General features: G+C 38.5%; 1 protein-coding gene across 3 annotated transcripts in view; it reads right to left on the minus strand.

The window, feature by feature from the left end:
* The window catches only part of MLF1 (myeloid leukemia factor 1), a 35,696-nt gene extending 12,592 nt beyond the window's left edge, over positions 1-23,104 (minus strand). For 2 of the 3 annotated variants that reach the window (XR_008683830.2, XM_055410902.2), the window contains exons 1-3: positions 22,925-23,104; positions 6,934-7,081; positions 194-235 (exon numbers count right to left, since the gene is read on the minus strand). Coding sequence is in view for 2 of the 3 variants with exons in the window: in XM_055410902.2 (XP_055266877.2) it covers positions 194-235; positions 6,934-7,081; positions 22,925-22,971 (237 nt within the window). In the remaining variant the exon portion in view is untranslated. The remainder of the gene's footprint in view (positions 1-193; positions 236-6,933; positions 7,082-22,924) is intronic. The other variant, XM_055410912.2, reaches the window with a different exon arrangement.
* Between the last annotated feature and the right edge of the window lie 4,179 nt (positions 23,105-27,283).

A 27,283-nucleotide genomic window follows, 5' to 3' on the forward strand; every position in this document is an offset into this window, starting at 1 on the left:
GATGTGATGTATTCCACAAAACCCAGGCCTAAACATTCTAAGACAAATTTCACACATGAAACATTTTCAGTAACAAATGCTAAAAGCTGTTATGAAAGTGAGATGGCATGCCGATTCAGTATGCTTGAGTTAATGAAAAATAAAATATTGTCAGAAAATATTGCTAAAATGGCTTGTGTCTTATGATACGAACCATACCACCAAAACTGCCAAAAGGCACAAGAGAACTCATTGCCTAGAAAAAAATTCAATTAATTTTGGTATGATATTTATTATACAACAATCTCTGAAAAAGTAATGCACTACATAATCACATAGTTCAGAGCTAACCAAATTACAAAACCATTAAATCAAAAAAAGCTCAATATACATATTTAAAGTTATCTGCTTATTATTCATTGTAGAGTCTGACATGAGGCTAGAAGACAAACAAGGAGACCACATATCTCTTTTAAATAAGACTACTCTAGTATTTGTTAAAGAGAAAGTAATTGCTATGGACTAAGACAAACTTTTTTCAAAGAAAATGCAAATTCACACCAAAATTAACACATAATTATGATTAAGATTATATCATCTTTCTTTTGCTCAACGATTTCATATTTTTAAAAAATCATTTAATCTTGCCTGAAACCAATTAAAAATCAAAACTATCTATGTTAATAACATTTCAAAAGCTTAGAAGAAATATTGGTCAAAAAATTTAATGGATACCTCCTAAGAACTAATATGGAATAAGAAATACAGACTTCAGAAAGGATCATGCATATAGGTTTAAAAATATTTAGTCTTTGATAGGAAAAAGAATGTTAAACATAATAGATGGAATAATAAAAATAAATTTTTAGATACGTATATAAATTAAAAACTTTCATTACTTGGAAGTTTCAAATGTTGAACATAAATTTTGAGTTTCTTGGTAAAAGGTATATATAAAATTATACCATCATTCAGTTATAATTTTCTCCCTGTGTAAGTTATGTCAAAAAACTAGAGAAAACTGTGTTTAAATTTTATAATAAATTAGAACAGTAATCTCCAAAGTGTATTTGTACACCAATAAAATTCCTCATTCTGTTTCTTTTAACTGAAAGGAAAAACAGATTTTACATTGACTCTGGCACCATCTCTCAATCTGTCAGACGGTCATACGTTATATCTTGAATTATAAACTGCCTAATGAAATAAACTTACAGATTAAATGATCTAGTTTTAACCAAAACAGACCCCAAATGGACAACTGGCTTAAAAACATCCCAATAAAGAAATCATGAACTGAAGAAAAAGCTAATAGTACAAAGAAATGGCACAGCTGATGCTTTTCCTACTTTTGTAGGAATCTCTATTTTCCCTCATAATAGGGCTGATAAAGATGAAAAATGCCAAGAAATGGGTGAAAAATAAAGAAAAAGGTTATCAAGTATATATCTGAAATATAAATTTTCATCCACTATGCTTAAAAGTATCAGCATATGGCTCACTACTTAATCAAAATACTCATTTTAAAATTTATAACTTCACAAAAAGAGAAAAAAAAAGCTTTGTGTAAACTATTATTAAAAAGTTCAAATATAACAGCTAGTATGCTCAAAAAGCCTACTCTACTTAGCTGTGCTGTTTTCAAACTAGGCAGCTGATTTGTCCATCTTCTACAGTCAATTTCTAATTTTTATTCCTACCTTCATATGTAATTATAGGACACTGACTTAGAAAAGTCAAGTTGGGATAGAGGTCTTTTGTTGTTACTGTTGTTTGTTTGTTTTCTTTTAATTAATGTATTTAGTTTTGCTTTTACATAAGTCTTTCATAGTGAGACATAAACATATCAAATGTATCACACCCTAGGGGAAAACAGGAGAGCCATATCTCACCAGTATAACTCATTCAGAGGAAAAGAAGAGTTTTGGTTAAAAAGAAGCTGAATGTTCCTTGGAAAACCTACTATAACCATATGAAATTCCTATATTTAAAAATTACTACTGCCCTTCAACTGCCCTAGGGCAATGCTCAGCACTCGGTTAGCAAAGAGTTTTCATAGCTTGAACAAGAAAAAAAAACTCACTGGTGTTAGCTTTCTAAAATAGTTGATACAATATAATGTGATTGAATATAATATTATATATACCACTTGATTTTAGATGGGTGAGGTAAGTAAATACTACCTAGCAGTATTTACTGTATAAAACACCATGAAACTCAAAGTTTTATGAAATGGTTTGGTCTAAATCTGATATAGTAAAATCACCATTTACTTTCTATTTAATAGGTAGATGAGTACTGCAGTTTCTCTTGGGAAAATGTTGAAAGAGATTATTACTAAATAAAAAAAATAATAAGATGATAGGTTCACCTGTAGGTTATTAGTGTCCTTTACTCAGTGTTGGTTATTTTTAAAAAGCTTTGCTCTCTCTTTGAATATTATCATACCCTTCATTAAGGTAGCCAAAAACTACATGTGGCTATTTAAAATTAATTTTAAATAATTAGAATTGAAAATTCAGTTCCTCAGTGGCACTAGGCACATTTCAAAGGTTTGATAGTCATATGTGGCTAACCATACTGGACAGGGTGGATTTAGAACATTTAAATCGTCCAGAGCATTCTATTGGATAAATGCTACACACAGATTTTAGCCGACACCTAGGTTCATCATCTTCAATTCAGTTCATTCGCTCAGTCATGTCTGACTCTGCAATCCCATGGACTGCAGCATGCCAGGCTTCCCTGTCCATCACCAGTTCCTGGAGCTCACTCAAACTAATGTCCATCGAGTTGGTGATGTCATCCAACCATTTCATCCTCTGTCGTCCCCTTCTCCTCCCGCCTTCAGTCTTTCCCGTGAGCAGGGTCTGTTCCAATGAGTTAGTCCTTCATATCAAGTGGCCAAAGTATTGGAGTTTCAGTTTCAGCAACAGTCCTTCCAATGAATTGAATTCAGGGTTGATTTCCTTTAGGATTGACTGGTTGGATCTCCTTGCAGTCCAACGGACTTCAAAAGTCTTCTCCAACACCACAGTTCAAAAGCATCAATTCTCTGATGCTCAGCTTTCCTTATAGTCCAGTTCTCACATCCATACATGACTACTGGAAAAACCACAGCTTTGACTAGACAGGCTTTTGCTGGCAAAGTAATGTCTCTGTTTTTTAATATGCTGTCTAGGTTGGTCATAACTTTTCTTCCAAGGAGCAAGTGTCTAAATTTCACGACTGCAGTGATTTTGGAGCCCAGAAAAACAAAGTCTCTCACTGTTTCCATTATTTCCCCGTCTATTTGCCATGAAGTAATGGGACTGGAAGCCATGATCTTAGTTTTCGGAATGTAGACCTTTAAAGCCAACTTTTTCACTCTCCTCTTTCACTTTCATCAAGAGGCTCTTTAGTTCTTCTTCACTTTCTGCCATTAGAGCGGTGTCATCTGAGTATCGGAAAGAAAGTGAAGTCGCTCAGTCGTGTTCGACTCTTTGCGACCCCATGGACTGTAGACTACCAGGCTCCTCTGTCCATGGGATTTTCTAGGCAAGAGTACTAGAGTGGCTTGCCATTTCCTTCTCTGGAGGATTTCCCAACTCAGGGATTGAACCTGGGTCTCCTGCATTATAGACAGACACTTTACCATCTGAGCCACCAGGGAAGTCCAAGTATCAGAGTTACTTGAGTATTGGAGATTATTGATATTTCTTGATTCCAGCGTATGCTTCATCCAGCCCAGAATTTCGCATGATACATTCTGCATATAAGTTAAATGAGCAGGGTGACAATATACAACCTTGGCTTACTCCTTCCCCATATGCAACCAATCTGTTGTTCCATGTCTGGTTTTAACTGTTGCTTCTTGACCTGCATACAGGTTTTGCAGGAGGCAAGTAAGGTGGTCTGGTATTCCCATCTCTATATTTTCCAGTTTGTTGTGATCCACACAGTCAAAAGTTTTGGTGTAGTCGATGAAGCAGAAATAGATGTTTTTCTGGAACTTGCTTGCTTTTTCAACTATCCAAGGGATGTTGGCAATTTGATCTCTGGTTCCTCTGCCTTTTCTAAATCCAGCTTGAACATCTGGAAGTTCTTGGTTCATGTAGTGTTGAAGCCTGGCTTTGAGAATTTTGAGCATTATTTGCTAGCAGGTGAGATGAGTTCAATTGTGCGGCATTCTTTGGCATTGCCTTTCTTTGGGATTGGAATGAAGACTGACCTTTTCCAGTCCTGTGGCCACTGCTGAATTTTCCAAATTTGCTGACATATTGAGTGCAGCACTTTCACAGCATCATCTTTTAGGATTTGAAATAGTTCAATTGGAATTCCATCACCTCCACTAGCTTTGTTCGTAGTGATGCTTCCTAAGGCCCACTTGACTTCACACTCCAGGATGTCTGGCTCTAGATGAGTGATCACACCATCGGAATTATATGGGTCATGAAGATCTTTTTTGTATAGTTATTCTGTGTATTCTTGCCACTTCTTCTTAATATCTTCTGCTTCTGTTAGGTCCATACCATTTCTGTCCTTTACTGTACCCATCTTTGCATGAAATGTTCCCTTGGTATCTCTGATTTTCTTGAAGAGATCTCTAGCCTCCCATTCTATTGTTTTCCTCTATTTCTTTGCACTGATCACTGAGGAAGACTTTCTTGTCTCTCCTTGCTATTCTTGGGAACTCTGCATTCCAATGGGCATATCTTTCCTTTTCTCCTTTGCTTTTCGCTTCTCTTCTTTTCTTGGCTATTTGTAAGGCCTCCTCAGACAACCATTTTGTCTTTTTGCATTTCTTTTTCTTGGGGATGGTCTTGATCACTACCTCCTGTAAAATGTTACAAACCTCTGTCCATAGCTCTTCAGGCACTCTATTAGATCTAATCCCTTATATCTATTTGTCATTTGCACTGTATAACTGTAAAGTATTTGATTAATAATAAGGGAGATGATTTCATCATCTTAAAAGTTAATTTATACCACTAGAAACTGGACTCGGTAGCAACTATGTTAGTTTTTCATTCAAATATTGTTCTTAGCCTTCTTTTGTATTCAGAATTGTTTTCTTACTTTACTTTCCTTATTTAATCCTCACATTTATGCAATCATATTAGTTCAGCTATGGGGGCTTTGTGGTTCCCCAAACCTTGATTTCAAGCCACACTGGCAAGACAAATATGAGGCAAGCTAAAATACAAATCATTCTAAATTATGAATCAGATAAACTACAGTTTCAAATAAATTTATCTTTCTATTGGTTATATATTTCTTATTCCAGCTCATTAAACATTCAGATGTTTTAAGCCCAGGTACTCAGGAAAACATTTCTTCTTCTAATGGATAACCAGCAGAGTTACAGCTTAGGCATCTTCACTAAGAACTTTACAGCTGAATTATAAACAGATCTCCTCTCTGTGCTTACAAGGGAATAAAATTGTCACCTCCTACTTTTTGCACAAAGGCTACAAGCAGCTCATTTATGCATGCAAATAATACAAAGCACTATGTACAGCCTTACTCTTTCTTTGCTATGTTTATAACAGCTATATAAAATACTTTTATCTTTCATGTGAAAGATAAAATTTCACAATGTCATATTTGATATTTCTGCTCTCTTTGACAGTTTTTTCCTTTGGGCTTAATTTTAGACTTTTATGGAAATTTATAGCCCTAAAAGTAAAAAATAAACATAATGACCACATTAACAAATTTAAAAATAATTGGAATGAAATTAACATATATATATTGGGATAATGTATATGTGAAAAAGAATGTGATATATATTGGGATAATGTATATGTGAAAAAGAATGTGAAGATTACTTTCATTTAAATGGCAAATGTAATTTTATCCATCAAACTTCTTAAGAGTATTTGAAACATTTTGCTCTATTTAACAACAAGATAATTGCAAATAGAAAATATGAAAGTATTTCTTTGGAAGGTCCTGGAAGTTTCCCAATTGACCAATTCAAAATGTTTATTGAGAGTTGCATGCGAACATATGTATTACCATATGTGAAATAGATAGCCAGTGGGGATTTGTTGTATGACTCAGGGAACTCAATGTGGGGCTCTGTGACAACCTGGAGGGGGAGGGATGCGGTGGGAAGAGGGAGACAGTGCCATGAGGGAGGGGACGACATATGTACACCTATGGCTGATTCATGTTGATGTATGGCAGAAACCAACACGATATTGTAAAGCAATTATCCTTCAATTAAAAAGAAATGTTAAAAAATGTTTACTGAGGTCCAAAGATCTACATTTGAACTGTAAAGATTTATGTTTTAGAAACTCCTGTGGATTTGTTGTTCTAGAACTGCCATTCTTAAGGCTGAAAAAGCAACACAAAGAAGCAGAAAAGAAAATAGCTAAGATATATAAATATCCTGAGTTTTTTGTTGTTTGTAACCTTTTAGTTTTGCTCTCAGGCAAGACTTCTGAATATATATTGTAGTCCTATAAGGCTTTTGAATAACTTTTAAACTAACTTTTAAAAGTTAATCTAAGTTTTGAAGGTCCAAGGTAGCCAAGGAGTAGATTGGGTTTTCCTGGTCCAGTAGATAAAAAGCATTATACTACAGTTTTGGATGCTATTTTAAAGCAAGAAGAAAAAGTGTTGTATGTAAGGATATTTCCATGCCTGTCCTAATTTAAGACATGGAAGTAAATGATAAGGTGAGAAAAACCTTATCACAGTTTTTCTTCCTTCCATGGTTCACATGGAAAACAATGTCTTAAGTTTGGCTTATAATATATATATATATAAAACCCTATGGTGCTAAAAGTTTTGGTATCACAGTGCAATTCTATACAGTTAACACTCATTGTCAAAGAATTCTGCTTTTCAACAGGTCCTTCCCTGTGTATAACGATTATTTCTATAACGTTAATCCTATCCTATCATCAGAGATAAATTCTTCTGTAATACTTTTCTTCACTATCTTTAAAATAAAGAACTTACAGTCAAGGAATTTTCTTCATCCTCACGTCCCATACGGTTACGAGCTCTTCCTCTCGTATCAGAGATGCTGAGCATGTCTCTTCCAAAAGGTTCAGAAAAACTTCTCATCATCTGTCGCATACTTTCTCGGTGTGCGATAAAAGAATCACTATTGAAAATAAAAATGCAATCGTGTAAGTGTAAATGTTGGAATTTAAATAATAATTAGGCAGCTTAATACTACAAAGAATGACTTGGGGCTAATATGCTTGTTAAAGAGACAAAAGGAGTTAAAAAAACACATCTTTGAAAATGCACTTTGGCACTTTATAAAGGAAGGTCGTAATTGCTGGATATTGGATGTTATTACATCTTAAAATGAGAGTTTTCTCACTTTTAAAAGTCTCATAGTGCATGTGTAAATATGGAAAATTGAAATGGGGGGAAACTTCTACAATTAAATCCAACGTAAATGTTCAGTTCAGACTGTATAAATGTGTTTTTTTTTCCATAATAGTAATAAAGCTTATTTCTTGGCAACTCTCACTAAAATGTAAAATAAAGTACACCAATATATTTCTGTGTGGAGAAGGAAATGGCAATCCATTCCAGTATTCTTGCTCAAAAATCCCATGGACAGAGGAGCCTGATGGGCTCCAGCCCATGGCTTGCAAAGAGTCGGACACAACTGAATATTAATTTATCTTTGTGAAAACCCTAAAGCTTGTCAGATTTTGATATTCATGGTAAGATGTTACTAAGTTTTGTTTCAATAAATACATTTCCTAATTGTTTTTAGTAAAGTATCAGTTTTAATTATATGCTAAGACAGAACTTTACTCCAAAAATATTGTGTAGTTCTGAAGTCTTATTGCCTTAATTCAACTTGAAAATAATTTCTAAAAATTGAATGTAGAAATTTGTTATGTAGAATGTTTCAAATGATTATATCGATTTTACTATAATGGTGTAAAGGTGAATTTTTTAACTCATCTAAAGGATTTATTTTTTGGGGCTCCAAAATCACTGCAGATGCTGATTGCAGCCATGAAATTAAAAGACACTTACTCCTTGGAAGGAAAGTTATGACCAACCTAGATAACATATTAAAAAGCAGAGACATTACTTTGCCAACAAAGGTCCGTCTAATCAAGGCTATGGTCATGTATGGATGTGAGAGTTGGACTGTGAAGAAAGCTGATCGCCGAAGAACTGATGTTTTTGAACTGTGGAGTTGGAGAAGACTCTTGAGAGTCCCTTGGACTGCAAGGCGATTCAACCAGTCCATCCTAAAGGAGACCAGTCCTGGGTGTTCAATGGAAGAAGTGATGTTGAGGCTGAAACTCCAATACTTTGGCCACCTGATACGAAGAGCTGACTCATTTGAAAAGACCCTGATGCTGGGAAAGATTGAAGGAGAAGGGGATGACAAAGGATGAGATGGCTGGATGGCATCACCAGCTCAATGGACATGAGTTTGAGTGAACTCCGGGAGTTGGTGATGGACAGAGAGGCCTGGCGTGCTGTGATTCATGGGGTTGCAGAGTCGGGCACGACTGAGCAACTGAACTGAACTGAAAGGATTTTCAGCAATTACAATCTAGTCTTCTATTCAGAAAGAGTACCATTTCCCAGGTACATATGATTATATTACTAAATATTAAAGTAAAAAATAAAAAGAACTGACCTTCCTTATAGCTATGCCTATGTTATTCTGCTCATTTTCCCACAAATGCTTATGTCACTAGGATTTTTGCAGGAGGAGGAGGGTATTATCCTGTTGCCTAGCATTTCTCTAGTGTGATCATAATTTATACCCCCCACAACAATTTATTTTTGGACATTTCAGTGGCTTCATACCACTCACTGTAATCACAACAAAACTCATGAAGGTGCACTTTGTACATTTGCTTTTCCTTTATGTCTTCAGAAACTTCTTTTAGAAGTTAGTCTTTAGCTCCACTTTCTGTATGTTGGTGTCTTTTAGCAGATTAACAAACTTTAAAGACTTCTCTTAAAGAGATACTGATGCAATGTTCAAATCAAATCTTTGTTTACAGAAAAAGTAAATAAAATGAGTATTCTCAACAAATTAACAGGAAGGCTGTTTATAAGAGTGTTTCCTTACTGTTCTGTTCTTCAGATCTGTTTACTCCTGTGCGGTAACAATTGTTCTAAAGGAAGCTGGTTAAGTAGAAAAAGAAATATATTTACAAATGATAAATAGCAGCTCCTTTGCATACCTGACCAACACAATAACTTTCAACCACCTCCGCAGTAGGACCAGTGCTAGTCTGGATGATAGAGCCATATACTAAAAAACTGTAACAAGTCAGTACTCTTGCTTCTTCATTTGTTCTCCTGCTGTCCTTCTCTTGTCCTTTATATACTCATCCACTTGGGGACATTTCCCTACTTTTCAGCCTCCTTCCTGCTGACAAACTTTACACAAAGTCATAAAAGGAAAGTGCTCTCCAGTGTGTGCAGTCCGAGTATGCTCTTAGTGCAGCAGAACACAAAAATTTCAGCAGAAGTCCAAAAATTAAACTACTCTTAACCAAATTAGTAACCCAATCTCTGAGAATGAAGGGTCTCTTTAGCTGAATGTTCAGTATTTAACTACAGAAATACACTTGCCCTAAATTCACTTAAGAAATATAATAATATAAAGACACTAGAGCATTTAGGTTTGTTTAGAGATTATTCATACTTCATTCTTTCCAGCTAAAAGCAGACTCTAATATATTTAGGAATGATCAAGTAAAAATATTACACATACAATGCAGAAAAATTCCATAAATAAGATCATCCTCCTATGAATTCTTGTAGGATAAAGTTTTGGATCTGTTTTACTGATAGGAGTGATGGGCATAGGAAATGTAACAGATTACTGTTCTTAGATTTGCCACCTATTAAAAAGTTTGATAATCACTTCTTCAGCAGAATTATAGGCAACTGGCATGGAGGAGGAGAAGGCAATGGCACCCCACTCCAGTACTCTTGCCTGGAAAATCCCATGGACAGAGGAGCCTGGTAGGCTGCAGGCCATGGGGTCGCGAAGAGTCGGACACGACTGAGCGACTTCACTTTCACTTTTCACTTTCATGCATTGGAGAAGGAAATGGCAGCCCACTCCAGTGTTCTTGCCTGGAGAATCCCAGGGATGGGGGAGCCTGGTGGGCTGCCCTCTATGGGGTCGCACAGAGTCGGACACGACTGAAGTGACTCAGCAGCAGCAGCAGCAGCATGGAGGAACCTGGTAGGTTGCAGTCCATGGGGTCGCTAAGAGTCGGACATGACTGAGCGACTTCACTTTCACTTTCACACACTGGAGAAGGAAATGGCAACCCACTGCAGTGTTCTTGCCTGGAGAATCCCAGGGACAAGGGAGCCTGGTGGGCTGCCGTCTATGGGGTCACACAGAGTCGGACACGACTGAAGCGACTTAGCAGCAGCAGCACTATGAAGAAGGTGTGACAATTTAAAAATTAAATAAATCAATGGAACCCAGTGAGACTAGTGGGCAGAAAGAGAATTGCTTTATGATTTCCCAGATAATGACCTGAAGTCCAAAAGTTTTATTAAGTTTTATTAAGGAATCAGAAATTGGTGTATGTTATCTTCCCAGTTTTTACTTAAAGGTATAGAGTTTCAAGTACTTCTGAGACCAATAAGTGAGTTGTCTAAGAAATAATTCCTAGTTTTTATCTCAAAACCAGATTATTTTGAAGTGTTTCATATCCAGATGATACTCAATTGCCAGGTGATAGCAAGAAATTGGAATTATTGTTATCTTGTTAGATGTAAATATGGCTTTGTGGTGATGAAAGACAGTATTTTTCAGAGATGTATTTGGAAATACATATGAGTGAAATACAAGAACTCTGGAATTTGTTTTAAAACAATTTAAAGACAGAGGCAACAATAGAGATGGGTAAAGCAAGTGTATATTTTGAAATTCTGATTAAGGGGTATACCCTGGTGGCTCAGACGGTAAAGCGTCTGCCTACAATGGGGGAGACCTGGGTTCAATCCCTGGGTTGGGAAGATCCTCTGGAGAAGGAAGGAAATGGCAGCCCACTCCAGTACTCTTGCCTGAAAAATCCCATGGACAGAAGAGACTGGTAGGCTACAGTCCATGGGGCCACAAAGAGTCGGACACGACTGAGTGACTTCACCTTCACCTTACCAGTACTATATTCTTACACTTTTGTAATATACATTCGAAGTGTGTCATGATAAAAATTTTAAATAATAAAAAAGAAATAGAACTATGTAGAATTAAACAATTTTATACTACTTGATGTTTCAAAATGGATGATTCAAAAGAGTCTCCTTCTGCTGAGATCTCTATACTCACTGGACATTCAGAGTTTAGGATATGGGTACAAGTATGGGGATTAAACTATTCATTCTTATCAAAATGCAGATACTTAAAAAAACACTCAGCATTCCCTCTAGATACTTGGATGAGATTCAACTTCAACAAGGAAAGATACTTCAGGGAATACTAGTTTTGGTCAGTAAATAGATGAGAATTAAACAGCTATTACTTTTCTATAGAAACATAACATTTAATAAGATTTATTTCACTTCATGGGAAATAGATGGGGAAACAGTGGAAACAGTGTCAGACTTTATCTTTTTGGGCTCCAAAATCACTGCAGATGCTGATTGCAGCCATGAAATTAAAAGACGCTTACTCCTTGGAAGGAAAGTTATGACCAACCTAGATAGTATATTAAAAAGCAGAGACATTACTTTGCCAACCAAGGTCCGTCTAGTCAAGGCTATGGTTTTTCCCGTGGTCATGTATGGATGTGAGAGTTGGACTGTGAAGAAAGCTGATCACCGAAGAATTGATGCTTTTGAACTGTGGTGCTGGAGAAGAGTCTTGAAAGTCCCTTGGACTGCAAGGAGGTCCAACCAGTCCATTTTAGAGGAGATCAATCCTGGGTGTTCATTGGAAGGACTGATGCTGAAGCTGAAACTCCAATACTTTGGCCACCTCATGCGATGAGATGGCTCACTGGAAAAGACTCTGATGCTAGGAGGGATTGGGGGTGGGAGGAGACGGGGACGACAGAGAACAAGATGGCCGGATGGCATTACCGACTCGATGGACATGAGTTTGAGTGAACTCCGGGAGTTGGTGATGGACAGGGAGGCCTGGCGTGCTGTGATTCATGGGGTCGCAAAGAGTCAGACACGACTGAGCGACTGAACTGAACTGAACTTATTTTTCTAATCGGGCTAAAAATTCAGCACTAAATGTGGCTCATTAAAAATATTGTCCAGGTTTCTCTTTATTCAAATAGGAGTAGGTATATTTGTACATAGAACATATGTCATAAAGCATCTTTTTCTTTTTCTTGACACAAACAAAAGCTGCTTAAAAAAATGGGCTCACAGTCTGACTTTTGCACCTGTCTGAACCATTCAGGAAATCTGGCTGGATCCTGAAATGAGTTCAACTATGTCCACCCAAAACAGCAGTTGCTTAGAAATAAGACTTTTAAGATTTCTCCTATTCAAGCTTGAATTTTTTTAACAAAGGGTAAATCTCTAATGGTAGCAAGGAGTTGTTTTAAAACTTTAAAAATTAACTTAGTATAGTTTTCTTTCTCAGGGAAGAAGAGTTTTTATATTTTTCTACTTATTCATATTGTTCTCTTGAAAATTAATGTTTCATTCTTCTAGGAAAGTATACTGGAAATATGATGACACTTTGCAAAGCTATTAATAGAAACAGGTCATATCATGTATATAAACTAAATTAATAATTTGAAGGATGATTAAATATTTACATGAAAAATATTCTTTGCATACCTGTTAAGTTAGTGAAGTGTGAAAGTTGCTCAGTCGTGTCCAATTCTTTGCAACCCTATGGACTATACAGTCCATGGAATTCTCCAGGCCAGAATACTGAAGTGGTTAGCCATTCCCTTCTCTAGGGGATCTTCCCAACCCAGGAATCAGAACTTGGTCTGTCGCACTGCAGGCAGATTCTTTATCAGCTGAGCCACCAGGGAAGCTCTTGCATATTTACAGGATGCAATATTTTACAGACACTAAATTCAAGCTTGAAAGAATATCTAAAGATTAGGAAAATGCTTATGGTATATATTAAGGAAAATAGTTTATTTATAACCATAAAATTTGGTCTAATTTTGGAGAAAAAAAATCCATATATGGAAAACAGAAACAAAATAATGATAGTAACCAAAATCTAAGATTCTTAAATGACGTTTGCTCCTTGGAAGAAAAGTTATGACCAACCTAGAAAGCATAGTAAAAAGCAGAGACATTATTTTGCCAACAAAGGTCCGTTTAGTCAAGGCTATGGTTTTTCCAGTAGTCATGTATGGAGGTGAGAGTTGGACTATAAAGAAAGCTGAGCACTGAAGAATTGATGCTTTCGAACTGCGGTGTTGGAGAAGACTTTTGAGGTCCCCTGGACTGCAAGGAGATCCAACCAGTCCATCCTAAAGGAAATCAGTCCTGAATATTCATTGGAAGGACTCATGCTGAAGCTGAAACTCTAATAGTTTGGCCACCTGTTGTGAAGAACTGACTCATTTGAAAAGACCCTGATGCTAGGAATGATTGAAGGTGGGAGGAGAAGGGGACAACAGAGGATGAGATGGCATCACCAACTCAATGGATATGAGTTTGAGTAAACTCCAGGAGTTGGCGATGGACAGGGAGTGCTGGTGTGCTGTAGTCCATGGGGTTGCAAAGAGTTGGACACGACTGAGTGACTGAAATGACTGACTGACTGAACCAAAATCTTGGGTTGCGTGATTCCCTTATCCAACTTTCAGTATTCAGATTTTCCATGAGAATGCATTTTCATTTATGTGAGGAAAAATTTACTTATACTACTATGATGACTATATGACCTCTTTCAGGATTGCTGACACAAACCACAATTAAACAGAATGAAATTTGGCACCAAACATGCTTTTTACTCCACATTATTTACCTAACAGAAGCAGGAAAAATTTTGCCTCCCAAAAAAACATTTTAACTCCTGGATTGATTCTGGGTCTCTGGGGATAATCTCAACATAACTTATTTTTTTTAAAGGACTGGTAATATTTCACTTCAGAATAAGTTCCTGTTTTTAAGATGCTCTCAAATATATGTTATATATATGTATATATATTTAAAACTCAAATATAATTATATATATTTTGCCAGTTATAGTTTTATTGCCTTGTACAAAATATAGATATCTGTGCTTCTAAGTAAAAAAGCAACACACTATTATTTATTATATAACAGTCTCAGATAATTGACATGGCAGTCCCATTCATTAAGGGAAATTCCTTCTACTATACCTAGTAGTGCCATAAGCAGATTTGTTATGGCTCTCAGATCATAAAAAAACATTCCCTAGTTGCAATAAGGTGGGCAGGTCCGTAAAGAAAATACATCAAGTGATTTATGTTCAGACACTATAAATAATGCATACAATACACAAGGAATTCCTTGGTGGGCAGATGGTAAAGAGTCTGTCCGCAATGTGGGAGACCAAATTTTGATCCCTGGGTCGGGAAGATCCCTTGGAGAAGGAAATGGAAATCCACTCCAGTATTCTTGCCTGGAAAATCCCAAGAACAGAGGAGCCTGGCAGGCTACAGACCATAGGTCCCAAAGAATCGGACATAACTGAGCGACTTCACGCTCACTTTCTTTCACAACACTCTTCAGTTCAGTTCAGTTCATTCGCTCAGTCGTGTCCGACTCTTTGCGACCCTGTGAATCACAGCATGCCAGGCCTCCCTGTCCATCACCGACTCCTGGAGTTCACTCAAACTGATGTCCATCGAGTGGGTGATGCCATCCAGCCATCTCATCCTCTGTCGTCCCCTTCTCCTCCTGCCCCCAATCCCTCCCAGCATCAGAGTCTTTTCCAGTGAGTCAACTCTTCGCATGAGGTGGCCAAAGTATTGGAGTTTCAGCTTTAGCATCAGTCCTTCCAAATAACACCCAGGACTGATCTCCTTTAGGATGGACTGGTTGGATCCCTTGCAGTCCAAGGGACTCTCAAGAGTCTTCTCCAACACCACAGTTCAAAAGCATAATTCTTCGGTGCTTAGCTTTCTCCACAGTCCAACTCTCACATCCATACATGACCACTGGAAAAACCATAGCCTTGACTAGACAGACCTTGGTTGGCAAAGTAATGTCTCTGCTTTTTAATATGCTATCTAGGTTGGTCATAACTTTCCTTCTAAGGAGTAAGCGTCTTTTAATTTCATGGCTGCAATCAGCATCCGCAGTGATTATGGAGCCCCCAAAAATAAAGTCTGACACTGTTTCTCATCTATTTTCCATGAAGTGATGGGACCAGATGCCATGATCATAGTTTTCTGAATGCTGAGCTTCAAGTCAGCTTTTTCACTCTCCTCTTTCACTTTCATCAAGAGGCTTTTTAGTTCCTCTTCACTTTCTGCAGCCATATATTCTTTGCAGCCAAAGATGGAGAAGCTCTATACAGTTTGCAAAAACAAGACCTGGAGCTGACTGTGGCTCAGATCATGAACTCCTTATTGCCAAATACAGACTGAAATTGAAGAAAGTAGGGAAAACGACTAGACCATTCAGATATGACCTAATTCAAATCCCTTATGACTATACAGTGGAAGTGAGAAATAGATTTAAGGGACTAGATCTGATAGAGTGCCTGATGAACTCTGGATGGAGGTTCGTGACATTGTACAGGAGACAGGGACCAAAACCATCCCCATGGAAAAGAATGCAAAAAAGCAAAATGGATGTCTGAGGAGGCCTTACAAATAGCTGTGAAAAGAAGAGATGCGAAAAGCAAAGGAGAAAAGGAAAGATATAAGCATCTGAATGCAGAGTTCCAAAGACTAGCAAGGAGAGATAAGAAAGCTTTCCTCAGCGATCAATGCAAAGAAATAGAGGAAAACAACAGAATAGGAAAGACAAGAGATCTCTTCAAGAAAATTAGAGATATCAAGGGAACATTTCATGCAAAGAAGTGCTCGACAAAGGACAGAAATGGTATGAATCTAACAGAAGCAGAAGATATTAAGAAGAGGTGGCAAGAATACACAGAAGAACTGTACAAAAAAGATCTTCACGACCAAGATAATCACGATGGTGTGAACACTGACCTAGAGCCAGACATCTTGGAATGTGAAGTCAAGTGGGCCTTAGAGAGCATCACTATGAACAAAGCTAGTGGAGGTGATGGAATTCCAGTGGAGCTATTTCAAATCCTGAAAGATGATGCTGTGAAAGTGCTGCATTCAATATGCCAGCAAATTTGGAAAACTCAGCAGTGGCCACAGGACTGGAAAAAGTCAGTTTTCATTCCCATCCCAAGGAAAGGCAATACCAAAAAATGCTCAAACTACCGCACAATTGCACCCAGCTCACACGCTAGTAAAGTCATGCTCAAAATTCTCCAAGCCAGGCTTCAGCAATACGTGAACCGTGAACTTCCAGATGTTCAAGCTGGTTTTAGAAAAGGCAGAAGAACCAGAGATCAAATTGCCAGCATCCGCTGGATCATGGAAAAAGCTAGAGAGTTCCAGAAAACCGTCTATTTCTGCTTCATTGACTATGCCAAAGTCTTTGACTTTGTGGATCACAAGAAACTGTGGAAAATTCTGAAAGAGATGGGAATACCAGACCACCTGATCTGCCTCTTGAGAAACCTGTATGCAGGTCAGGAAACAACAGTTAGAACTGGACATGGAACAACAGACTGGTTCCAAATAGGAAAAGGAGTACGTCAAGGTTGTATATTGTCACCCTGCTTATTTAACTTCTATGCAGAGTACATCATGAGGAACGCTGGGCTGGAAGAAGCACAAGCTGGAATCAAGATTGCCGGGAGACATATCAATAACCTCAGATATGCAGATGACACCACCCTTATGGCAGAAAGTGAAGAGGAACTAAAAAGCCTCTTGATGAAAGTGAAAGAGGAGAGTGAAAAGGTTGGCTTGAAGCTCAACATTCAGAAAACTAAGATCATGGCATCTGGTCCCATCACTTCATGGGAAATAGATGGGGAAACAGTGGCCAACTTATTTTTTTGGGCTCCAAAATCACTGCGGATGCTGATTGCAGCCATGAAATTAAAAGACGCTTACTCCTTGGGAGGAAAGTTATGACCAACCTAGATAGCATATTAAAAAGCAGAGACATTACTTTGCCAACCAAGGTCCGTCTAGTCAAGGCTATGGTTTTTCCAGTGGTCAGGTATGGATGTGAGAGTTGGACTGTGAAGAAAGATCATTGCTGAAGAATTGATGCTTTTGAACTGTGGTGTTGGAGAAGACTCTTGAGAGTCCCTTGGACTGCAAGGAGAGCCAACCAGTCCATCCTAAAGGAGATCAGTCCTGGGTGTTATTTGGAAGGACTAATGCTAAAGCTGAAACTCCAATACTTTGGCCACCTCATGCGAAGAGTTGACTCACTGGAAAAGACTCTGATGCTGGGAGGGATTGGGGGCAGGAGGAAAAGGGGACGACAGAGAATGAGATGGCTAGATTGCATCACCGACTCGATGGAGGCGTGCTGTGATTCATGGGGTCGCAAAGAGTCGGACACCACTGAGTGACTGAACCGAACTGAAGAAATACTTGAAGAATAAATGACATTTTCCTAGGTGTCCCAGGTGGCGCTGGTGGTAAAGAACCCACCTGCCAATTTAGGAGACATTAGAGACGTCAGTTTGATCCCTTGGTCAGGAAAATCCCCTGGAGGAGGGCATGGCAACCTACTACAGTATTCTTGTGTAGAGAATCCCATGGACAGAGGAGCCTGGAGGGCTATGGTCTTTAGGGTCGCAAAGAGTTGGAGAAGAATTAAAGGAAATCGGCATGCACGCATGGAGGCAATTTCAGTTGCCTACTGTTTAGATGCACAGTTTAAAATGGTTGTATGACAGAAGGCTTTGATATTATAAGAGTTGCAAGAATGACTATGGCTCCTTCCCATCCTGTTAGCACTCCCCTGCTTTTGTGTGAATATTTACAAAATTCATTGATAGAACTAAGCATTATGATATTATCAGTCGGTACCAAATGGCACTTCTTGATCCAGCAACTGTGTTTAATTGTGCTGTGCTCCTTGGCTCCTAATTCAATGGTTTGCACCTACGGAACCAAGAAATGCCCCAAATGAACAGTTTAGCTTATCTAATAAGGTGACTTTGTTTTATTTCCTGCTGTGGCAATATTCTCAATTAATATCAGTCTTGAATCTGTAATACATTCACTTTCAACTCAGTAAGTAGCTAAAAGTAGTGTCCTCTGACTACCTCCAAAATGCAAAATAAATACATTTTAAAAAATTAAAAATAGAGATTATAGATATATATTTTTAGCCCCTGATGAGAGCAAGGAGATAGAGTAACAGTTTGTGAAAATATGCAGGTAGTCTTTAAAGACTGGCCATCACAATATAGTGCCCCCAAGAAGAGTCTGGGTGGCTTAAAGAAATGTTAACAATTTATAATGAAAAATAAGGCTGCTTTTCCAACCTGTTTCCAAGCCTTTCATGTCTAATAGTTGATAAGTGGTAACATAGTTATTCTTTGAAGATGTCCATGATCAGAATTTCATTTCTGTAGCTTGGAAGGTTCAAAGATCATGTTTCTGTATAAAGCAGTAGAAATTTCTAGACTGGATTAAATATATGTAAATTTTACATTTAATAATCAATGTTTCTTAGGGCATAGAAGAGGGGTCAAGACCATTTTATTCTCAAATTAATTTTCCTGTCAGTATATACATGTTTCTATTCTTAAGCAAATGCAATGGGAAAAGAAAGTAGTATTCTTGAGAGAAAACTACCTCAACTCTTTAAAAAAAGTCCACAGAGAAAACCAGAGTGGAGAGCTAGAAAATAAATTGTGCTTCATGTTCCCTTGTAAAATCCATAAATAAATATGTGTATCTACATTTTAAAAAAGGCAAGGTAAGATGATTAAAAAAAACCCAACAAACCCAACTCTGCATGCCAGGAAATGTTAGCTTTCAACCTTTGTGTTTTTAACCAAATTACACGTATTATTTATTTGAAAAGGGATATGAGAAAATATACTGAGAGACAATATATACTGTGAAACAACTTCAGCTCTGAAACATATAAGGAAACCCCCAAAAGTCCCAAGCATACAATAAAACACTAAACTTTATCACTTTTAAAATTTCTCTTTAATTTTCTCATGAAAAGTTTAATGTGCTGTTATAGAAAGGTAAACATTAAAAATGAATATATTTGGATTCAAAACTAGATTTTGTTTTTTACTCAAAGCTCTAAAGTGTTTGACAATTTGATACCATATTTCACTAGCTTCAATTTATGTAATAATTCTAATTTTATATCCAAGAAGTATATTCTTTTGATTAATTAGTAAATTTGGAAAGTGTGTTTATGATTGATATCCCTGATTTCGAATTAATGAATTATTTAGAAAACAGTAGTGTTTAAATTGGGTTTCCTGATGGCTCAGTGGTAAAAGAGTCCACCACAATGCAGGAAATGTGGGTTGGATTCCTGAGTCAGGAAGGTCCTCTGGAGAAGAAAATGACAACCCATTACAGGATTCTTGCCTGGAAATCCCATGGATAGTGTTTAAATTAGAGAGTGCCAACATCAACAATGGCACCTATTGAATGCAAATACAGATCATCCTCCACTTATGATGAGGTAGGTTGTGTGTGTACGAAGTCGCTTCAGTCATGTCTGATTCTTTGTGACCCCAAGCTCCTCTGTCCATGGGATTCTCCAGGCAAGACTACTAGAGTGGGTTGCCATTTCCTTCTCCGGGGGATATTTCCAACCCAGGGATCCAACCCTCCTCTCATGTCTCCTGTGTTGGCAGGTAGTTTCTTATCACTAGCACCACCTGGGAAGCCACAATGGGGTTACATCCTCATAATCCCATTAGAAGTTGAAAATAACCCTGTAGAAAATGCATTTAACACACCTGAGCTACGAAACATCATAGCTTAGTCTAAGGTACCTTAAACTTTAAATGTGCTCAGAACACTTATTTTAGCCTGCAGTTAGGCAAAACTATCTAACACAAAGCCTATTTTGTAATAAAGTATTGAATTCCTCATGCAATTTATTGAATACTGTACTAAAAGTGAAAAACCAAATGCCTGTAAGCGTATGGGTTGTTCACGCTCATGATCTTGTGGCTGACAGAGCAGAGGCTTGCTACCCCTGCTATTGAGCACCTTGTGAAAGTATCATATCACATGTCACTAGCCAGGGAAAAGATTAGCATTCAAAACTCAAAGTATGATTTCTATTTAATGTGTATTTTTTTCACACCATTGTCAAGTCGAAAAATGTTAAGTGGAACCACGGTAAATTGGGGACCAAATGTAATCACTTTCAGCAATCCAACAATCAACTATACCATATTAACTACAAGACAGAAAGTAAAAGACACTAGATTGTCATTAAATAGTATCTCTTGAAAATTTTTTACATATCAGACATTAAAATAGCCACCAGGCAACCCAATGACCAGATGCATAATGTGAGCAATAGGGATAATATTTATATAAAAGATACAGGGCATGGAACCCCCTCTGTGTTCCTTAAGGCCAGTGGATGATTTAATAATGACTCTGTCACCCTGGGTTGGGCAGATTCCCTGGAGAAGGAAATGGCAACTCACTCCAGTACTCTTGCCTGGAAAATTCCATGGACGGAGGATCCTGGTAAGCTACAGTCCATGGGGTTGCAAAGAGTCGGACACCACTGAGCAACTTCACTTTCACTTTCTGTCACCTTTATCAATTCCTTACACTTGACATATTAAATAATGGATACTCATTCTGTTTGGAGTTCGGGTAAAAGGGGTGAGTCAAATTAAATATTTGAAATTTACTTGAAAACTTACTTGAAAATAAATAAAATTTACTTTTTTACTGGAAATAAATATAAACTCACATTCTCTTATCTCCCTTAATTATTTTTACCCTGTATATTACCAATTGTGGAGCAAAGAAATAAGTCAGTTTTATAAAGTTAATTCTATCCCAAATCTCTGTGATATGGCTGCCTGGATTTGAAGATGGCTACAACCTACTGCCATGTAATTGATGGTCCTATCCATCCTAAGTGCAGGGGAAGAGTGTTCTTTGATGTATGCCTACTATTTGTGTTCTGTTACTATTTCTGACCCTGCCTCTTGGGTTCATTGCCTTTGCTCAGAAAGAGGCATCCAAATGTTTAAATTACACTTTTGCTAGATGTTTTAAAGAAAGTACTAATCATACATTAGTTTAGTTATGGCCATTGCTCTTTTGATAAAATCAAGACAATAGAACTCAAAAGTTGTCATAATCTTCTTAACTGCCACCCATTGTACTGAGGTCACAATTACTTAAGAACCACTTTTAACAGCTCAACTAAACTATGGATATATTTAGTCCCGACTCTCACAGGCTTTTAAAAGAGCAAATTATAATACAAATTTTGAAATTTGTTAAAATGACATTGTTTATAAATGTTGCAACTGCTCCTAAACACATTAACTAAAACAACATGATAAATTTACCTGAGTCCACACACTCCTTGGCTTCCCTGGTGGCTTAGATGGTAAAGAACATGCCTGCAATGCAGGAGACCTGGGTTTGATCCCTGGGTGGGGAAGATACCCTGCAGAAGGGAATGGCTACCCACTCCAGTATTCTTGCCTGGAGAATTCCATGGACAGAAGAGCCTGGTGGGCTATAGTCTGTGAAGTCGCAAAGAGTTGGATACGACTGAGTGACTAACACTATATACCCCTTAATTATAATGAATAACCTTTAGAATAAAATATTAATAATTGTTTTTTTACATTAATAATTTCATCTTTTCTACTGTTAATTTTCTCTCAGTTATTACCATTATGTTATTTGGTTTTAACATAGTAAGTACTATTACACTTAAGCCAATGTAATATTTTCTTTTAAAAAAACAAATCTATGTAGTAAACTGGTAACATTTCAACCTTTTAAACAGATGGTGACCAAGTTGCACAGAGAATTTAAGTGATCAAAATAAATTAGGACTGCAAGTCAAAATTCAAACTGGCAAAACACTTGGGTAAAAAAATAACACAAACCTTCCTGTTTTAGGGATCCAACTAGATTGTGTTAAACTTTTATATAATCACCAAAGGAAGAACTACAAAACCCAGGAAACCCTAGAAAACTAGATCATAATTAAATAACTATTTTCTGGATGGCTTCCTCTTTAGACATCATCACTTGAAACCGCTCACTGGGCTTGGCACTTGTTTACCTGAGGTGTTAAATGCACCCTCTGTTTCCCTGCCTACTTGCACTTTTAATAGGAAAAGGAGTCCCTTTCCAAACAAGGCTACCTTTGTAACAAAGCAAGAAAGGAAACAGTACACTTGGCAACTTCCAACCACTTCCAGGGAGAGACAGCAAAACTCTCCAATGCTCTTATAAGCACATATTATGGAAAATATTATTTTAGAAAACGTTTCCCTTTTCGAAGACTTGCCATCTTATTAAATATTCCCTGCCTCTCTTTTGGAGGAGAAGCAGGTGTGGAAAGGGCCCTGTAAGTATAATTCTCTCAGAAGTTCCACCGAGAGGCAGTTACCATCCCCTGGAAAGCCTCTGCAGCTGCGAAGGCGGGACTCCGAACGCCAGAGGCAAAGAGGTTAGGGGGCCCCACGTACCCGAAATCGGGCCAAGTTGACAGCAGCCCGCACGGGGGTCGGTTGGGCGGGGAAGCCTGCATAGAACTCTCTCCACCTCACGCCCCCAAATTTCTCCTTTCCAAATCCTCCTCTCCTTTCCCTCACACGCCCCTATATCCTCTTCTCCCTTCGATTTCACGCCCCCCGAGTCTTCCTCAAACTGTCTCCTGGATTCTCTCTCTCCTTCTTTCGCGTTTTAACTGACCTTCCCCTTAAAATAGCTCCTCTCAAGATCTCCGAGTTCCCGCACGACCGCGGACTCCCGCCCCCGACACTCACGAGAAGAAGGGGTCATCCTCGAAGCTGCTGCTCAGCATCCCGAACATCCTGGCTCTGTCTCCGACAGCGGCGTCCGCGGACAGATTGGCAAACGATGTAACTCGCCGCGGCCGCGACCCAAGCCAGCCTGCCCAGCACTGTCAACGCTTGGTCTCCCAGCCGCAAAGGCCGTGGCCCGTCGCGAAAGGCGGTGCTTGACGCGGAGCTGCTTTCCTATTGGGCGCAGATCCCATAACGTCACCGAGATGAGGCGGGGAAACAGTGCCGCTGCTATGGCAACCGCGAGCAACACTGAGGAGGCTAGAGGCTTGGCCAACCGCCAGCCGGAGAACCCAACATGAAGCCACCCGTGGGTCAAGCAAGATAGCTTATTCTCTGGGCTGCAGGAACGCAGAAGTTAGTCTACCCTCTGTGTGACCTTGGGTAAATCGCCCTCGCCCTCGAAAAGGCTCTTTTCGGGAAAACGGAGATGGGTCAAGATTTGGGCTACACTGCATCCAAAGACCCATTTACCGGCCTCATTTTGTGATCCACAGCAGAGTCCTGTCCGAAACACACTGTGGTGGTTGACCTAACGCTGTGAACAATAAGAAAAGCTGTGCAAAAAGTTTCTGAGTACATTTAGTAAATAGTGTGACTCAGTACTTGAGGGAAATGGGATGAGGCCTATTAGATTTCAACAAATTTGTCTTTTGTGAGCCTAAACTGAAAGCAGTGTTTCCCAAGTGGGAAATGCTTAAGTTTAACGTATACATGGTATTTAAAAATAAGATGAGAATGTTGCTCTCTTCCATCCTCTTTCCAGTGCATTTCAAGGAGCAAGTCTCACTTTGGTGCTGGTGTGTCTTCAACACTTCTCCAGCATTCCTTAATCTAAGAGTAGGACTCAGACCCAAGACCTGCAGCAAGCAGCCAAAGCCAACTAAAATTCCATTACTGTATATTTTTGTTTCAATTGTATTTATATATAAGCCTTCTGTTTATTGCAAGGAAAGTGGTCTTAAAGCAGTAACTTTAAGTGAAAGTTTAAAAGTTTCAACATTTAAGTGAAATTATGTGCTAATTTCAGGAAATAGTACAGATGAGATATGGATATGTTGTGGGGGGGTGGCGGGAAGGGAGGGTATCATAACAGTGGTTCTCACATTACTGAGCTTGGAAAACACGGTCCTGAGGCGTTGCAGGAGCCTATAAAAAGGAGGAGGAAAAGAGAGAACATTAGAGAAAGAGAAGAATGATTAGGGGTCTACGAAAAGAGAAAATGCACGTTGCATGCCCATCCTTAACTAAGTGGGCTACCTAGCCTCTGCAGAGGGCTGTCACATAGAGTGTTATCCATAGTTGCACAGGGCCTCCTGGGATTGGGCCAGCAGAGTGGCACTCTGCCAGAATGAAGAAGTGTGCAGGGCCTGATTTGGAGGTTGCAGGAATACTAAGAGTTATTTTGGGAGCCAGAAATTTAATCCTTTGGACCTTTTACCTCCCCACCTTTAGCCAAGTTTTTTGATTCCCGCCCCCCACCCCCATCCTGAGACTGATGACATGAGGTTGGGCAGCCTTTACAGCCCAGGTTAAGACCTCATAGCCCTTCTGAGGAAGAGGATATTTTTTTTCTCCAGCCTCAGAATAAAATTCAGAGAGCATATACATATTAGGTATATTCTTAATTAGTTTCAAGGCAAAACAATTGTTTTAGAACTAAAATTACCTTCTGTTTAAAATAATACAACCCAAGATGTTAAGGAGGCTACATTAAAAAAAAAAAAAACTTAAATGAAATGGGGTAAGTTATTGGTGATCAATGGTAGTATTAAAATAGTTTTGAATTAAGGTCAAATAAAGCAGTTTGTGGGAAGTTTTCCCCTTTTGTTCCCATGGGGAAATTTTTCTTAGCATTGCACTGTGGAAACATTTAAGCTTTAGTCCAAGCATAGGTTAGTTCAGAGTGTTACCTGGAGCTTCTAAAAGCAGTTTGGGCACAATGGCAAACACTTAAAAAAATGTTAGTAGAAGAAAAGGGAGAGCGGATGCTAAAGAGACCTCATCAGTTTCAGATCAGATGGGTAACAGGTAGGAGCCGGAGCAGGGAAAAATAGAACTGCAAAGCAGGACTGTAGGGAGAGGGCCCTGGACCGTCTTGTAAATAGAATCACAATAGATCATGTGTGCTGATTGTGTGCCAGGTACTATGGTAGGCCCTTCATGTACATTAACTCATTAAATCCTCACGATTTTTATGGAGTAGTGATTGTTTTTATCTTCATTTATAGGTAATGCAACCAAGATACAGAGGAGCTAAGGAAGTTTCCAAAATTCACACAGCCAGAAATTGAACTGGGCAGAGTGCCTGGAGTTTTTGCTAGCAGGAGCTGTTTGCATGGAATGTGGGTGATGGGCCACACTAAGAGATGCAGATGAAAGCAGGTTATTATTTCTCAAAATCATGAACAAACTAAATAATGGACTCATACTAAAAAGTGTAAAATTCAGTGGGGATATATGAAAATCAATGTAACTTTACAAATATCCATTGAGGGCCTACCCTAGTCAGACACTTATCTAGACACTGAGGTGTTGGTGAACAAAACAGACAAAAATTCCTGTTGTCCTGGAGTTTACATTTTGTGAATGGGCAGAATGAAAAATGACACCACAGAAAGTAGTACATACGTTAAAAGGTGCTAGGTGTTAGGAGCAAAAACTGAGCAGGGTAAGGGGAATGGAGGAATGCAGTTTTAAACAAGGAGATTCGTGTAGATCTCATTGAGATGGTGAGTTTGAGCAGACTCACTAGAAGGAAGTGGACATCTGTGAGAAGAGCATTCCAGGCCAATGCAAAGGCCCCGAGGTAGCATGTGCCTGGTGTATATAATGCACAATCCATTCATAGGTCAGAGGAATAAGATGGGCCAAGTAAAGTGAAAATAACCTATGAGGAAAATAGCTCCTGTTTGTACTTATGTTCCAGGCATTGCATTCAGTGCTTCACATACATTTCCCTAATCCTTATAACAACTCTGTATACTAAGATGTTTATCTCCATATTACATATGGAAAACCCAGAGAGATTTGCTGATTGCCTAGTCAACTCAAATCCAAATTAGTCCTACTCCAAAGTGTATATTCTTGCCATCACCCTAATATGTTTCCCTATAAAAATTAACTATTTATTGAGCACCTCTATGTAGTAGGCGTGGCACTAGTGCTAAAGAACCACCTGCCAATGCAGGAAACAGAGGAGACATGGGTTTGATCCCTGGGTTGGGAAGATCCCCTGGAAGAAGACATGGCAGCCCATTCCAGTGTTCTTGCCTGGAGAATCTCATGGACAGAGGAGCCTGGCAGGCAAAGTCCACAGGGTAGCAAAAAGTTAGATAAGACTGAAGAGATTGGCACGCATGCATGTACTAGGCATTTTTACGTATATAACCTCTAACCTCACTACAATTTACATTTGGAAGGTCACTGACCAAGTTCAAAGAACACAGTGAAGGACGTGAGACCCAAGCCAACCCTATAACTCTTTTAAAAACATTGAGAGTTTAAAATGAGTGCAACTGTATGTGAGTTTGAACATTCTTTGGCACTGTACTTCTTTGGGATTGGGATGAAAACTTAACTTTTCCAGTCCTGTGGCCACAACTGAGTTTTCCAAATTTGCTGACATATTGAGTACAGCACTCTAATAGCATCATCTTTTAGGATTTTAAATAGCTAAGCTGGGATTCCATTACCTTCACTAACTTTGTTCGTAGTGATGCTTGCTAACACCCACTTTACTTCATGCTCCAGGATGTCTGGCTCTAGGTGAGTGACCACACCATCCTGGTTATCCGAGTCATAAAGACCTATTTTATATAGTTCTTCAGTGTATTCTTGCCACCTTTTCTTAATGTCTTTTGCTTCTGTTAGGTCCTTACCATTTCTGTCCTTTTTCATGCCCATTCTTGCATGAAATGTTCCCTTGACATCTCCAGTTTTCTTGAAGAGATTTCTAGTCTTTGCATTCTATTGTTTTTCCTCTATTTCTTTGCATTGTTCATTTAAGAAGGCCTTCTCTCTCCCTTCTATTCTCTGGAACTCTGTATTCAGTTGGATATATCTTTCTCTTTCGCCATTCACTTCTCTTCTTTTCGCAGCTATTTGTAATTTCCTCAAACAACCACTTTGCTTTTTTGTGTTTCTTTTTCTTGAGGATGGTTTTGGTCACTGCCTCCTGTACAACACTAAAGCACGTGACTGTGTGGATCACAACAAACTGTGGCAAATTCTTAAAGATATTGGAATACCAGACCAATTTACCTGCTTCCTGAGAAACCTGTATGCAGGTCAAGAAGCAACAGTGAGAACTAGACATGG

Source organism: Moschus berezovskii, chromosome 1, assembly GCF_049115385.1.
Source record: "Moschus berezovskii isolate FMDL1 chromosome 1, NW_MosBer_1.0, whole genome shotgun sequence".
Lineage (NCBI taxonomy): Eukaryota > Metazoa > Chordata > Mammalia > Artiodactyla > Moschidae > Moschus > Moschus berezovskii.